The 14,933-nt window shown below is 34.7% G+C and overlaps 1 protein-coding gene across 2 annotated transcripts in view; it reads right to left on the bottom strand.

Annotated features, from left to right (window-relative positions):
• Positions 1-14,933, bottom strand: part of CUL3 (cullin 3) — a 77,855-nt gene that overhangs the window by 22,933 nt on the left and 39,989 nt on the right. For both annotated transcript variants that reach the window (XM_023761863.1, XM_023761861.1), the window contains exons 3-6: positions 8,051-8,211; positions 6,348-6,462; positions 4,549-4,777; positions 597-742 (exon numbers count right to left, since the gene is read on the bottom strand). In XM_023761863.1, the coding sequence (XP_023617631.1) occupies positions 597-742; positions 4,549-4,777; positions 6,348-6,462; positions 8,051-8,211 (651 nt within the window). The remainder of the gene's footprint in view (positions 1-596; positions 743-4,548; positions 4,778-6,347; positions 6,463-8,050; positions 8,212-14,933) is intronic.

The following is a 14,933-nucleotide window of genomic DNA, read 5'->3' on the forward strand; positions in this document are numbered from 1 at the left end:
TAGAGATTCTATATTATTTTCAAGCCTGTATCTAAGCCTGTATTAAAATGTCAGTGATAAAGAAGTATTCTATCATTCATTTATGTCTTACTGCACTTAAGATGAACCAAAGAACCTCCTTACTTGTTTCTCCCCATCCTGTCTTTATTAAGTGGGCAAGCCCGAGAAAAATAGCTTAAAAAATGTACCATGAAAGCCTTTTATTTATATTAAAACAGGAAAATTTGGAACAAAATTTTTTGCTCTTACTATTGCTTGAAAGCAAAACATTTTGAAACAAAAGTATTTAACACATTTTTTTAATACACTAAAATATGAGCACTTAAGCATATAAAAAAGTAGAAAGGAATAACTTTCATTCTTACGACTATTTAAATAAGGTCTTTACCAGACAGAATAAATGAAAAGTAGCTGAGTCTGGCTTCCTAATATATACATACTTTGCAAAACTCTAAAATATTTAGGATAATTATATATACTAATTTACCACAGGGACAATTAAATAAAAAATACATACTACATTCATAATAAGTGACCTTTTTAGTACCTGTCAACAGTAGTTTATCATAAACTTAGAATCTTCTGTATTTACCTACCTGGATATAGTCAACGGGATTCTTTCCTTCGCCTTCCTCAGAAACAAGGGCTTTACCCTGCTCTCTCAAATAGGAACTCATACACTCACACATTGTTTTCAAACCATTTGGCACACGACTAAATAACTTGTACATGCAAGCAAGGTCTGTAATCAGAAAGCAAACACAAATCGGCTACATTTAAGATTAAGAAAAAGTGTGAATCTCTGTTCATGCTGATTTGTAATACTTAAACTTATTTCTCGATTGCAATCATTTGTTGACATGAAAAACTACTACCACTCCCCCAAGCAAAACAGAAAAAAGGAATAAACAGGCCAGTTAATGGTTATTATTGCAATTTATGATACTGATTCAGATGAGACACTCTGAAAGCATCAATAAAATGTCTCAGCAATTTTAGTTTACATGGAAGAGAAGATGCCCAAACTGTATAACAAAGCCACAAAAATGAAAACTACAATTTTTAGTTTCTGTATAACTTATCCTAAGTAATTCTAATCTAGAACCTAGTATTACTATAAACTGTATAAGGATAACTTTCATTATGGTGTAATTTGTAGTCAATAAAAAATTTTTTAAACCCATTAAAGTCTTATGGATATTTTTAAGCATGTCTATTTTAAAAGTTCAAACAATAACCATGAAAACAAATATACTAGAATTTATTTCATTTCATATCATGGTAAAGTTTACATGAAATTTACAGCATAAATTCCAATTCTTTAATATTTTCCTCAGAGCAATCTCTAATATTTCCCAGGTGATGTCTTAAAGCCAGTATCTATATTTTAAAAATTGGTTTATCTCAGAATGAAAACTTTAGACTCTGTCCATTTTTTATATCATTTTCACGGATTGAAATGTAGAGTTGAAATACTGCTTTTCCAAATGTCTAATGTTTCTTTGAAATAAGAACTTATAGGGAGACTATCATATTAGAACTTTAAAAACAATACAAAAAAAGTTTTATAATCAAGAACTTTTGAAAATGGAGTTAAAACAAGCAGTTTCTAGATTAGACACTGAGAATATTTTTTCTGTCAAGTGCCAAATAGTAAATATTTTAGATTGTGAGCCACATATGGTTTCTGTTGCTATTCAATTTTGCCATTGTGCAAGAAAGAAGCCATAGGCAATAAATGGGCATAACTATGTTTCAATAAAACCTTAGTTTTTAAATCTAAAATGTATATAATGTTCTGTGTAATGAAACGTATTCTTTTAAAAAAATTTTCCCCCACCAAACTGGTGGTGGGCTATATTTGGCAAACAGACCATAATAATTTACCTAGGCTGGTCTATATTTACAAGAGAAATTTAGATCCTAAAACTAAAGTTGTATGTATTTTTAAAATACTTACAAGCAAATTTTATAAAAAGGGCTTCTAAAATTTGTTTCAGTGACTTGCAAAAACAAATTTTATTTAAAAATAAGTTTTTATCAATAATATAAATCTAAAGTAACCTACGCTGAACAAAGCTTACAGTTTTTCTCATTTAGCATACAACCAAATTTCTCATGTTGAAAATAGGCATTACAAATTCAACAGTATGGATATATACTACAGTAAATTTGGCATATCAGATATTTCTAACACAACGGTTCCCAACTTATCTGTTTTGTTCCTATGCTGTCACAGTTTTACTTAATTATATGCTATATAGTTAACTGTATGTAAATTAATACATTTCATTGTCTTTCACTGTATATAAATATATGGTATAGTAGAGGATGTAAATGAGAAAATGAAAAATACTTGGCATTCAAAATTAAATATCAAAATGAGATGCCATTTGAACTTAACTTCACAGCACTATCTGCATCTGATAATCAGTCAATCCTTTTCATCCTCCACTTATGGTGGGAAAACTATTTTTCACTTTCTGATTTATGAGACATTTGGCTTCATAATGGTAAAGCTGTGACCCTGACCTATTCTCGACAAAATGATCACGAGCAGAGCCTAGCAAAAATTAAGATATTGCACAATTAGGTTTCTAGTGGGAAGTCAGGAAAATTGAAACCAGATTTTTACAATTCAATTTAGAATCACAGATAGTTGCTTATATATGGTAAGTAGCTATTGTGGTATTTCTTCATTCGTGTACTTAAGCACTTGCCATGTGTCAGGCATAATTAATGCTTTTAACTCAAGTCTCCAGGTTATAGAGATACTATAATTCAGGCATGACTAACAATCTCTCCATCAAACATTTCATAGCCCCTAATCTTCAACCCATTTAATCTCCCCCCTCCCAGCCTCTCAAGGTAGATAAGAAAGAATTAATTCAATGCCTAAACAGCACAGTAGAAAATTTTTGGATTTTAATTTTATTTAAATAGGGAAAATGCTTTTCATAAAGTCCAACTCTGCCAGGGACCATCAGGAGTCATCAAACTGTAGTCCATAGACCAAATACAAATACAGCCCATTGTCTTTTTGTACAGCATATAAAAATAAATCAAATGAAGTTTTACAGAAACAGTCAAGCTTATTCTTTTGTAATACTGTCTATGCCTACTTTCTCAATATGCAGTAGAGATGAGTAGTTTACTGTATGGCCCACACACCTAAAATATTTACTGCCTGCTCCTATACAAGAAAGTTTGCTAACCCTACTTAGACCTGAGACATGCAGGAGTAGCTTATTTTAGAAAACATGACAAACATACAGAAAATGATTTTTGTTCTGTTGCTTTTAGAAAAATGTTTACCAGAGGATTTTTTAAAATGCAACTTTTTTGGCTTTAATAAAATCTACAAAGTTATATAAAACTTTTCAGAAACTTATTACACGTTTACAAATATAACCATTTCAAAACACAAAGCAAGGATTCCATTGAAGGAGGCATGGAACAACCTCTCATCATGTTTCTTTTCCATTTTCTTATATCCTCCTTTCTTTAAAATTTTTCACATAAAAATTCTTCTTTTCATTCCCTACCTAGGTCACTACCCCAAATAGCAATATGTATTTCATCTATAGCTCATTACCCCAAACAGGCAATATGTATTTCATCTATAGGTCATTACCCCAAATAGGCAATATGTATTTCATCTATAAGGAGTATGTGGCTAAAACATTGCCAAAACTTCATCTAAGAAGCAGAAGAAAAGAAGAGTAAGTACCAGATTTATTTTTCAATATCATGTCAGTGATTTATTTATAAAGTCAGAGTTTTAAAGCAAAACTTCAAAAATTAAGAGTGAGGACAACATAACTGATTCCTTATTTCTTGGGTACTTGTCACAAAATACTGTTTTCAGGAAAATAAAGGTAAATAGCCCACACAAGGAAATGCTACAGTTGTCACAAAATACTGTTTTCAAAAAAATAAAGGTAAATAGCCAAAATGAGTAAATGCTACAGTTCTCAAAATTTCTATTTTTACTTTTATGCAATTCTCCCTTTTCCTTTTTTAGTCTATAACTTCAGAGTCCCCCAAAACCAATGAACTAATTTATTTAAATACACCAACAGGAAAGAGACCTATTTTTGCATTTTTGGAAACTTTATCACAACTAACTCACATAGGAAAGCCTACAAAAATTTTAAGATTGGAACTTCAGATTTTAAAAGAATCACAAAAACTACAGGACAGTATTTGGGAATAGAGTCCAAGCCCTCTAGTATATAACACCAAAGTACAGGAATAGATGAGGAGCTTGTTGTCCTCACCAGTATTACATTTATCTTTTGGGTAAAGAAAAACACAAAGTGAGGAGACTTAAGATGAAAGATAGAAAAAAGTCACTTCACTAGAAACATCTAAAATCCTCAGTAATAAATGCAAAGCTTTACCATTAAATCTTACCAAAGTAACAACTAAATTAGTGATATAAACCACTTCTTAAAAACTGACATTCATTATCTTAATTAGAGAAAAATTTAAAAATACTGAGAACTTGGTAGAACTATAAGGATTTTTCCAACTGCTAAGACTTACCTTCTGTCTTTCCATTTTTCAACATATGTACTAGCCCAGAATTCTCCATTTCTACTATAGTTTTCATGTGCTTGGAAATAAGTTCCCTCTCCACCACCTTTACAATTGGCTCTTCAGTTGATTTATCAAGGCAGTGCATCACCCGTTCTATTTCTTCATTAATTCTAGCTTCTACTTTCTTTATATATACTGAAGCACTGTTTTCTGCTAAAAATTTCTGGCTTTCCATCTGCAAATAGGAAGCATGATTCTTTAAAAATACAGAAGCAAAATGTGTTTCTGCTTTTAACTATATTTCTATAGTGTGTATCAAAAATCAAACTAAATATAATAAGCACTATTAACACTTTATATAGTGTATTACACATGATCATACAGTCTGCGTTATATACTTTAAAGCATTATTTACATAAAACTAAATTAATACATTATCCTTGAGCAGTGTTTTTCAAATACTGCCAATGTACTCCAAATAGCAGCAAAAGTAAACACATGCCAGAATAAAGCATCTGACTCAAAGTGAGAGTGGCAAATTCTTCTTTGATCTGTTTTAATTTAAAGTTATGCCTACAAGGAATCATCATGTTTATCATATAGTTTTGCTGGCATACTGTTAATTACTAAAGTCCTCCTGCCACCCTGACTCTCAGGCTCAAAGGAGTATATATACTGAAGTTGGAGAAATGGAGCTTTTAAATAACTATCAATCTTGACTGCTAACACCAACCTTATAGAGGTTCCACTAAATTATAAATGTTAACCCAAATGATTTAAACTTATTTGAAAGTAGGATTAATGAATATATCTAAGAATTACATAATAAAAGACATGTTGATATGAACTATAGATAAATTTAGTAACACTTCCTAACATCTTAACAAAAAGTATTCTTAGTCCTTGAAAATAATCAAATTTCTAAGAACATACATTAACACACCAAACAAAAATCTTGGTGAGATCATCTTAATAATCCCTGGCTATCATCATTACCTTATAAATACTGTCTTCTATCTGTCATGGTACTCAGTTATTATTATCATCATCCTATATAATAAAAGGGTAATATGCAAATTGACCCTAATGGCAGAACAACCAGAAGGACCACTGGACCAGTCACTATGAGGCACACTGACCACCTCTTGGTCCGTTTCCCTGGCCAACAGGCTCCAATCACCCAATGGCAAACAGGGAGCTGGGGTGAGTGGTGGCAGGGGGCGGGGCCGGGGAGTAGGCAGAATGGCCGACCTCTCGGTCCCTCTCCCCCTGGCCATCAGGCGAGCCTGATGGCGAATGGGGAACCGGGGGTGGGTGGTGGCGGGGAGCAGGGCCAACTTTGGGCAGCTGGGGAAGATGGCCCTGATTGCAGGCCAGGACTAGGGACCATACCTGCGCACGAATTTCGTGCGCTAGGCCTCTAGTTTCATTATAAATTAGTAATAGTTTAGCTTTGCTTTCAGCAATTTAGTTGGTTTTGGGTTGTATATAATGCTGCAAATGTGTATCAATTGTATTTACTGACCTATAGTTTTCCAATCAACAGTCTTGAAGACATATATGCACTATGGAATCATGCACTTTCCTACATTTATTTTACTAGTTACTTATATTATCAAAAGCCTGCATAGTGAAACTTCACTGGTGATACACTGCATAGTAACTTGTGGGTAAATAATTTACAACATAAGAGCCTCAGTAAAAAAAGGTCAAAAATATTCAAATTAGTAACCACATTTAATAACTTTAAGAACATCTTAAAAGAGCACTTATTTATATATCTTCACTGATACATAATTTTTTACCTGAAAAAATTCTGCAGACATTTCCAAAAAAGGAGCCTCAAAATCTTCTTCATAGACTGATCGTCCTTCAAGACCTAAAATCATTAACATCTGGCACGCATTTCTTATTGCGCCTCTGTCAAAAGAAGTTACAACCACTTGAAAATCAAATTACATCAAAGACTCATACAAAAAATACAACAGAAATAGCTAAAAAGTTTCAGAATATATTTTTAAAACAGTGACCAATCTCCCAGAAGCAGCTTCTTTGCAACATGAGGTTTTAAAGTAATTTTCATTGGAAAGCAGTACCTTGACTGAACAGGTATTTATCTCAAGTTGTTCTCATGCAATAACTTAAACATTTGAAAGAAATATGCTTAAGATGTCATGTCTAAATAGTCCTATGTATTTAAAAACACAAAATAAAAAAGCTATTATATCAGGAAGCAGGGAAGATGAAAGGAGGCTGCATTGCTTGACTTGTAAATTTTTGTACCAAATGACTTTTGGGCAATCCTGACCAGGCACCGATGTGGAAATAAAAAACTTTACAGCCCTAGTCGATTTGACTCAGTGGATAGAGTGTTGGCCTGCGGACCAAAGGGTCCCGGGTTCGATTCTGGTCAAGGGCATTTACCTGGGTTGCAGGCTCCTCCCTGGCCCTAGTTAGGGCTCGAGCAGGAGGCAACCAATTGATTTGTTTCTCTCACATCGATGTTTCTCTCTGTCTTTCCCTCTCTCTTCCACTCTCCCTAAATATCAATGGAAAAATATCCTCGCGTAAGGATTCTATTAGCTGCTTTGAATAGAGAAGCAGAGAAAGCAGTCTTGCATGTTTCAAGCCACTTGAGCTAGTGTCACTGTAATCATTAGAAGGAATATGAGAATAGTACAGTAATATTTCTTAGCTGGTTTAGACTATGTTCAACATTTTTCTTTAAATATGTTAACAAGAAAGGCTAGCCAAAAGCCCTTAAAGAAAAAGACAAAGGAAAAAAAATGTTATCACCCAGCCAGAAAAAGAACAAAATGCAAGAATAAAAAATACATGAAAAATCAAAGGAAAAAATTGCCATCCACTGTATACCCTGTGGGGACAAGGCAGAAGAACTCTTGTAGAAAGGTCTAAAGGTGAGAGAGTACGAATTACAAAATAACTCCTCAGATATTGGAAACTTTGGTTTGGGGATCCAGGAACACATCGATCTGGGGATCATAAATGACCCAAGCACTGATATCTACAGCCTGGAATTCTATGTGCTGGGTAGGCGAGGTTTCAGCATTGCAGACAAGAAATGTAGTTCAGGTTGCACTGGGGCTCAACAGAGTCAGCAAGGAGGCCATGTACTGGTTACAGCAAAAGTATGACCGGGATCACACTTCCTCACAAATAAATTCCCGTTTCTATCCAAAACGCCAATAAAATATTTTCAGTGAAATGTAAACAAAACAACAACGAAAATCAAATGGGAAGACTTATGGCTGAACTGCTTTAAAAAAAGTATACCAAATTAAAGGTTAAAATGGTCTCTTCTAAAAATAGAAGTGTGTTTTTAAGTTAACATCTATGTAACTTTGTTAACTGTGATATAAGCTTTTGAGAATTTTCATAATGTGCTAGAAAATCAAACTTTCATTTTAATAAAATTTTGACAATAAATTGGTTCTCAGGGTATAACTGCTAAAAACCAAAACCTAATGAGTTAAAAGATGATTAATACCGGTCTACAACTTCTCCTTTCCGCTCTCTTGCAATCATATCCAATAATGTTTGTCGTAGATGATCCCTAATACAGCCATATCGTACAACTTGATCTCGAAAAATAATTAATCCCAAATTGTAGACATTCTCCACATTATTTTGTTGTACATATACACGGTCCTGCAGTGAAAATAAAATCATAAAACATGAGTAGATCTCTTGCAGACATAATAATCACTGTAAGCTACAATAGTAAAGGAAATAAAATTCCAAAAGTAGTCAATTTTGCAGGTGAAAAACACTTCAAGCTATCTTAAGCAACACGGAATATTCTACTACCTCCTAAGTTATATAAAAGATTTTTCAATTTACAATTGTTACTGAAACAAACGATGCCCATTTACCCTAAAAAAAAGGGAGAAAAAAGCTAGCACACACAGGGAGGGGCAAGTAAGCAGAAAGCAGAGGAGAAAGGTAATCAGATCTTTCTTTCTCCCCAAAGCCATACCATGCTCAAACATGGTTCTTACTTTATTAAATACTCTACTTGAAGATCATATTCTATGAATGAAAATTGTGAGCTGAATGAAATACAGATCCAAATGGTTTAAGTTGATTGCTTATTGGTAAATATTAAAAGGCTCTAGGCTTATAACAGAGCAGCATTAAATATTACATAATTAAAACACCTCCAGTTACTATCATTTTAAACAGATTACTTACTAGTAATCATCTTATGTTCAAGTTCTTACCAACATTGATTACAGGTATCTCACTATAGAGCAGTGGTCCCCAACCTTTTGGACCTCACGGACCATCAGTGGTCCACGGACCACCAGTTGGCGACTGCCTGCTATAGAGCACAAGTAACCCAGAACTATTGGCTATGAAAGTCTAATTTTGGGCATTCTTTGAAATTTAGTATTACATCAAAATACATAGAAACAACTACTGTTTTTAATTCACAAAGGAATTAGTAATAGAATTCTCTTCTGTTCTTAAACTTTAAAAATATGTGTATATTTTTAGGTAATAAGTATTTTTTGGGTTTTTCGTATTTAGTTTATATATATCGAATTATTTATGTACTGAATAGATAAAAAAATGTCTGTGATTGAATAAACTTTCATTTTTTACACAAGAAACCGAAAATTTCATTTCAATCGAACCCATACTTCAAAAGATATAGGCATTTTAAACTAACTCTGATTTTGCGCGGGAAACCTAAATAATTGCCCGCGCCATCTTATATTTTGGCGGGAAATTCACCCGACACCGTAGTGTTAAACACGATTTCTCTGGGCTTTAGTGGGTCTGAACTTCCTAAAATTATAAAATTATTATTATTGTGTTTGTTCATATATAAGTACTTTGGAAACAAAGCTCAGAGCTTTCACCAGATTCTTAAAAGCATCTGTAATCCAAAAACAGTTAAGAACCACTTCATATGGATTTTTTAACATGTGTGGTGTGTTTTGTTCTGTTTTTTTTTGTGTTTTTTTTTTTTTTTACATTTTAGACAGTTTTTATTTATCAAAGTACTACATTACTTAGATTTAATAAATTTTAGAAGCTGTACAACAAACAGATAAGAATAATTTGTATCCTTTCTTTTAAAAGAAACATTGTCATTACAAGCAACATCAAAGCTACAAGCTGAACATGAACAAAAGTTCTAACATATTAGCAATGCACCTACAATGATATTGATTAACCTTCCAACCAATTTTTACTAAATTCTCCATGAGTACCACTCTCTTCATATATCATTCCTCCAATCTTCTTTTATGTATCTTACATAATGATACATACCTAATGGATAAAAGGAAAACTGCTCTTTTATTAGCATCTGTGGTGCTCACATTTTTTTAAGTCCTGAAATCAACTTCAGTGAGTTTGAAATTTTCATTGATAACTTCTCCGACAAGTTCTCAGGTTTCACACTATCCTCAAGATCTTAAATTCCAAAATTCCCTCTGAACACATCCTTCCTGCTATTTTATAGCTCTCACTGTTTCTTATGCACTGAAGCTACTCTTTACACTCATGTCCTTCAAGTCCAACTTCCCTACTGTCATCCAGGTTTGCCTCACGTTTCAGTATAAAACAAGTTGTCCTTAAAAACTGGCACAAATCTAACCTAATGAAGCAAAAAGTCACACAAGTTCAGGAGACCCAGAGATTCCCAAACAAGAAGCCAATCAGGCAAACACCCAGCCACATCATAATTAAAATGCCAAAAATTAAAGATAAAGAGATCATCTTCAAGGCAGCAAGAGAAAAGCAATTTGTTACAAAGGAGCTCCCATAAGACTGTCAGCTGATTTCTCATCAGTAACTGCCAGAAAGGGAATGGCATGAAGTATTCAAGGTAATAAAAAGCAAGAATCTGAAACCAAGATTTCTATATCCAGCAAGGCTATCATTCAAAATAGATGGTGAAATAAAGAGCTTCCCAGACATAAAAAGGCAAAATGAGTTTATCACCACCAAACCAGTACTGTAAGAAATGCTAAAGAAACTGCTGAAATGAGAATAGAGAAACAGACATAAATAATAAAAATGATGATAAATAAGTACCTGTCAATAATAACCTTAAATGTAAATGCTCCAATCAAAAGACACAGGGTGGTTGAATGGATACAAAAACATGAACAAATTACATGCTGTCTACAAGAGACCCACCTCAGAACAAAAGACTCACAAAGGAAGAGAGTGAAGGGATGGAAAAAATTTTCCATGCAAATGGAAATGAAAAACAAGCTGGGTTAGCAATATTCATATCTGACAGACTTCAAAATGAAGGCCATCACAAGAGACAATAAAGATCACTACATAATACTAAAAGGGTCAATCCAACAAAAGGATATGATATAACCCTGGGAAGCATATATGCACCCAACAATGGAGCACTTAAATATATATAACTTCTAGAGAACTTTAAGGAGAGATTGACAGCAATTTAGTCATAGTACAGTCACTAACTTCACTGGATAGATCTTCCAGACAAAAATTAAGAAGGAAACAATGACTCTAAAGGACACACTGAATCAGATGGATTTAATTGACATTTATAGAACATTTCACCCCAAAGCTGCAGAATATACATTCTTTTCAAGTGCACATGGGTCATTCTCAAAGATAGACCACATGTTAGGACATGCAAGAAGATTGAAATCATATCAAGCATCTTCTCGGATCACAATGGAATAAAATTAGAAATCAACTATAGTAAAAACATTAAAAACATTCAAACGCATGGAAACATGTTATTAAAAACAATGAATGGTTTTCCAATGAGATCAAGAAAGAAATCAAAACCTTTCTGGAAACAAATGAAAATGAATACACAACAACCCAAAATACATGGGACACAGCAAAAGCAGTCCTAAGAGGGAAGTTCATAGCACTATAGGCCTACCTCAAAAAACAAGAAAAATTAATAATAAACTATTTAACCTTATAACCCAGAGTAAGTAGAAGAAAGGAAATAATAAATAAGAAATAAATGATGTAGAGGCTAAAAAAACAATAACAAAAAAATCAATGAAACCAAGAGCTGGTTCTTTGAAAAGATAAACAAGTTTGATGATCCATTAGCCAGACTCATTAAGAAACAAAGAGAGAGGACCGAAAGAAATAAAATCAGAAACGAAACCGGCAAAGTAACAACCAACACCACAGATATACAAAGGATTATAAGAAGATACTATGAACAACTACATGCCAACAAGCTGGACAATGTGGATGAAATGGACAAATTCCTAGGAAAATACAATCTTCCAAAACTCAAGCAGGAAGAATCAGAAAACCTGAATAGGCTGGTAAGTACTGATAAAACTGAATCAGTAATAATAATAATAATAATAATAATAATAAAAGTCTCCCAGCAAACAAAAGCCCTGTTCCCAACAGCTTCACAGGGGAGTTTTACCAAACATTCAAAGAAGAACTAACACCTATCCTCCTCAAACTATTCCAAAAAATCCAAAAGGAAGGAACACTTCCAGCTCTTTCTACGCTCTTTCTACGAAGCCAGCATTATCCTATTTTCAAAACCAGATAAAGACACTACAAAGAAAAGAAAACTACAGGCCAATATCCCTGATGAACACAGATGCTAAAATCCTCAACAAAATATTAGCAAATTTGATCCAGAAATATATTAAAAAGATCATACGCATTGACCAAGTGGGATTTATTCTAGGGATGAAAGGTTGGTACAATATTCACAAATCAATAAACGTGGATTTTCTTAAGAATAGTAACTGTGCATGGAGGGACCTGGAGAGTATTATGCTAAGCGAAATAAGCCAGTCAGAGAAAGACAAGTATCACATGATCTCACTCATATGTGGAATCTAATGAACAAAATAAACTAATGAACAAAATAAATCCAGACATAGAAGCATGGAACAGACTGTGAAATATCAGAGGGAAGGTGGAGGTGGGGATGGGTGGGAAGAGATCACCCAAAGAATTTGTATGCATATACACTGAGTGGCCAGATTATTATGACCACCTGACGTTTGTAGGCAAATTAGCCGTAGACTGCATTGTATGGGATATGGAAGCCGAAGGCTGTTCGAACACCTTTGCCGTCTGCAGTTACCAAGATAAAACGTCTCCAATTCGCACAGGAACACAAGGATTGGACAGTCGAGCATTGGAAAAAAGTCATGTGGTCCGATGAATCACGTTTCCAGTTGCATCATGCAGATGACAGAGTGAGAATTTGGCACAAATAGCATGAAAGCATGCACCCCACATGAATGAGTACAACCCTTCAAGCTGGTGGGGACAGTGTTATGGTTTGGGGCATGTTTTCCTGGCATGATTTGGGCCTTTTAATTCGTGTGGGACAATTCTGAACAGCACAACATACCTAAATATCGTTGCTGATCAAGTTCATCCTATCATGCTGATGACGTATCCCAATGGAGATGGCTTCTTCCAACAAGACAATGCGCCATGCCATGGTGCTCGTATTGTGCAGGAGTGGTTTCAAGAACATGAGGGAGACTTTACCTTGCTTAGGTGGCCCCCACAATCACCAGATCTCAATCCAATTGAGCATTTGTGGGACGAAGTTAAAAGAGCCATCAGGCAGCTGGTTCCACAACCATCAAATCTCACAGAACTGGACAGTGCTATTCATCAGGCATGGGGTCAGATTCCTCACATCACCTTTCAACATCTCGTGGAGTCAATGCCAAGAAGAATCACCACAGTATTAAAGGCAAAAGGTGGCCCAACGAAGTACTGATGGGGTGGTCATAATAATCTGGCCACTCAGAGTGTGTGTGTGTGTGTGTGTGTGTGTGTCCATCCCACGTTCAAAGGCTGTTAAATCATGTTGTTTACCCATATCTTCAGAAAAAAATCACTTCTACTGCTTCCCTATTTATAATGGTCTGGCCCTCTAGCAACTTCACCGCGAAATTATAGCTAATTTGCCTACAAACGTCAGGTGGTCATAATAATCTGGCCACTCAGTATATGTATATATATGATATTAGTAAGTTTAACATATTACTAAGTATTAATCTTAATTTAGGCTAAGAGAAATGTAAAAAAAATTAGATGAGATTAAAAGGCACATATACTGCAATCTTCAGAGTAAATTAAGATAGCTAGAGTGATTTTTAAAAAAAATATCCCTTTTGGGTTTTATTGCAGTATATTTCATATGCTATAAAATTCACTCATTTTAAGACTACAGCTCAATAATTCAGTTAATTTTTATAGCTATGTAACCATTGCCACAATCTAGTCCTACACTATTTCTATCACCCCCTCCTCCCAAAAACCTTTCAAGCCATTTGCAGTCAATCCCCACTTCCAGTACCCCTGCTCTCTCTTTCTATAAATTTCCTTTCCTAGACATTTTATGTAATTAAAATCATATAATATGTGATCTTTGGTGTCTGATTTTTCACTAAGCATAAAGTTGCTAAGGTTGTAACATGTTTCAGTATTTCATTCCTTGTTAGTGCTGAATAGTATTCCATTGTATGAATATACCACATTTAGTTTATTCATTCACATCAGCTAAAGGATATTTTGAGCTGTTTCCAGTTTTTGTCTACTATGAGTAATGTTGCTATGAACATTTAGGTACAACCTTTTTGTGGACATATGTTTTCATTTTTCTTGGATAGATTTCTAGGAGTGGAAGTATTGAGTCATATGAAAAGTGCCTATTTTTCCTAAAGTGAAAATATCAATTATTATAAATTTCTGAATATGAAAATACTAGATGTGGAGTTAGGAATTCTTCATATGATCTCACGCTCTACCATTAACGACTATATGATGGTTAAAGTGTTTGAGCAAAGCTTAGAACATTTAACTCCATGGAAGTTGATTGTGGATAAGGGAGATACAGATGATGTAGGATAAAAGCTACACCTTTTAACTGGAGACTGTCAAGGTGTATATAATGATTATACATAAGTGACATATAATACTAACCCTGAAATTTAATGGGTACCAGAGAGATAATAAAATGTAGAAGGGAAACCCCACAAAATTGAGTGTGGCTATTTAAATTAGTAATACTAAATACACATTTATATTAAACTAGAGGCCCGGTGCACAAAAATTTGTGCACTCGGGGGAGGGGGGTCCCCCAGCCCGGCCTGTGCCCTCTCGCAGTCTGGGACCCCTCCGGAGATAACAACCTGCTGGCTTAGGCCTGCTCCCGGGTGGCAGAGGGCAGGCCCAATCCCTAGGTGCAGCCCCTGGTCAGGCTCAGAGCAGGGCTGATTGGGGAGTTGGGGCGCCGCCCCGTCATGCACAGAGCAGGGCGGATCGGGAGGTTGCGATGCCACCCTCAGTCACGCTCAGGGTAGGGCCGATTGGGGGGTTGGGCCACTGCTCCCTGTCACACTCAAGGCAGG

The sequence above is a fragment of the Myotis lucifugus genome, unplaced genomic scaffold (assembly GCF_000147115.1).
Source record: "Myotis lucifugus unplaced genomic scaffold, Myoluc2.0 scaffold_3, whole genome shotgun sequence".
Lineage (NCBI taxonomy): Eukaryota > Metazoa > Chordata > Mammalia > Chiroptera > Vespertilionidae > Myotis > Myotis lucifugus.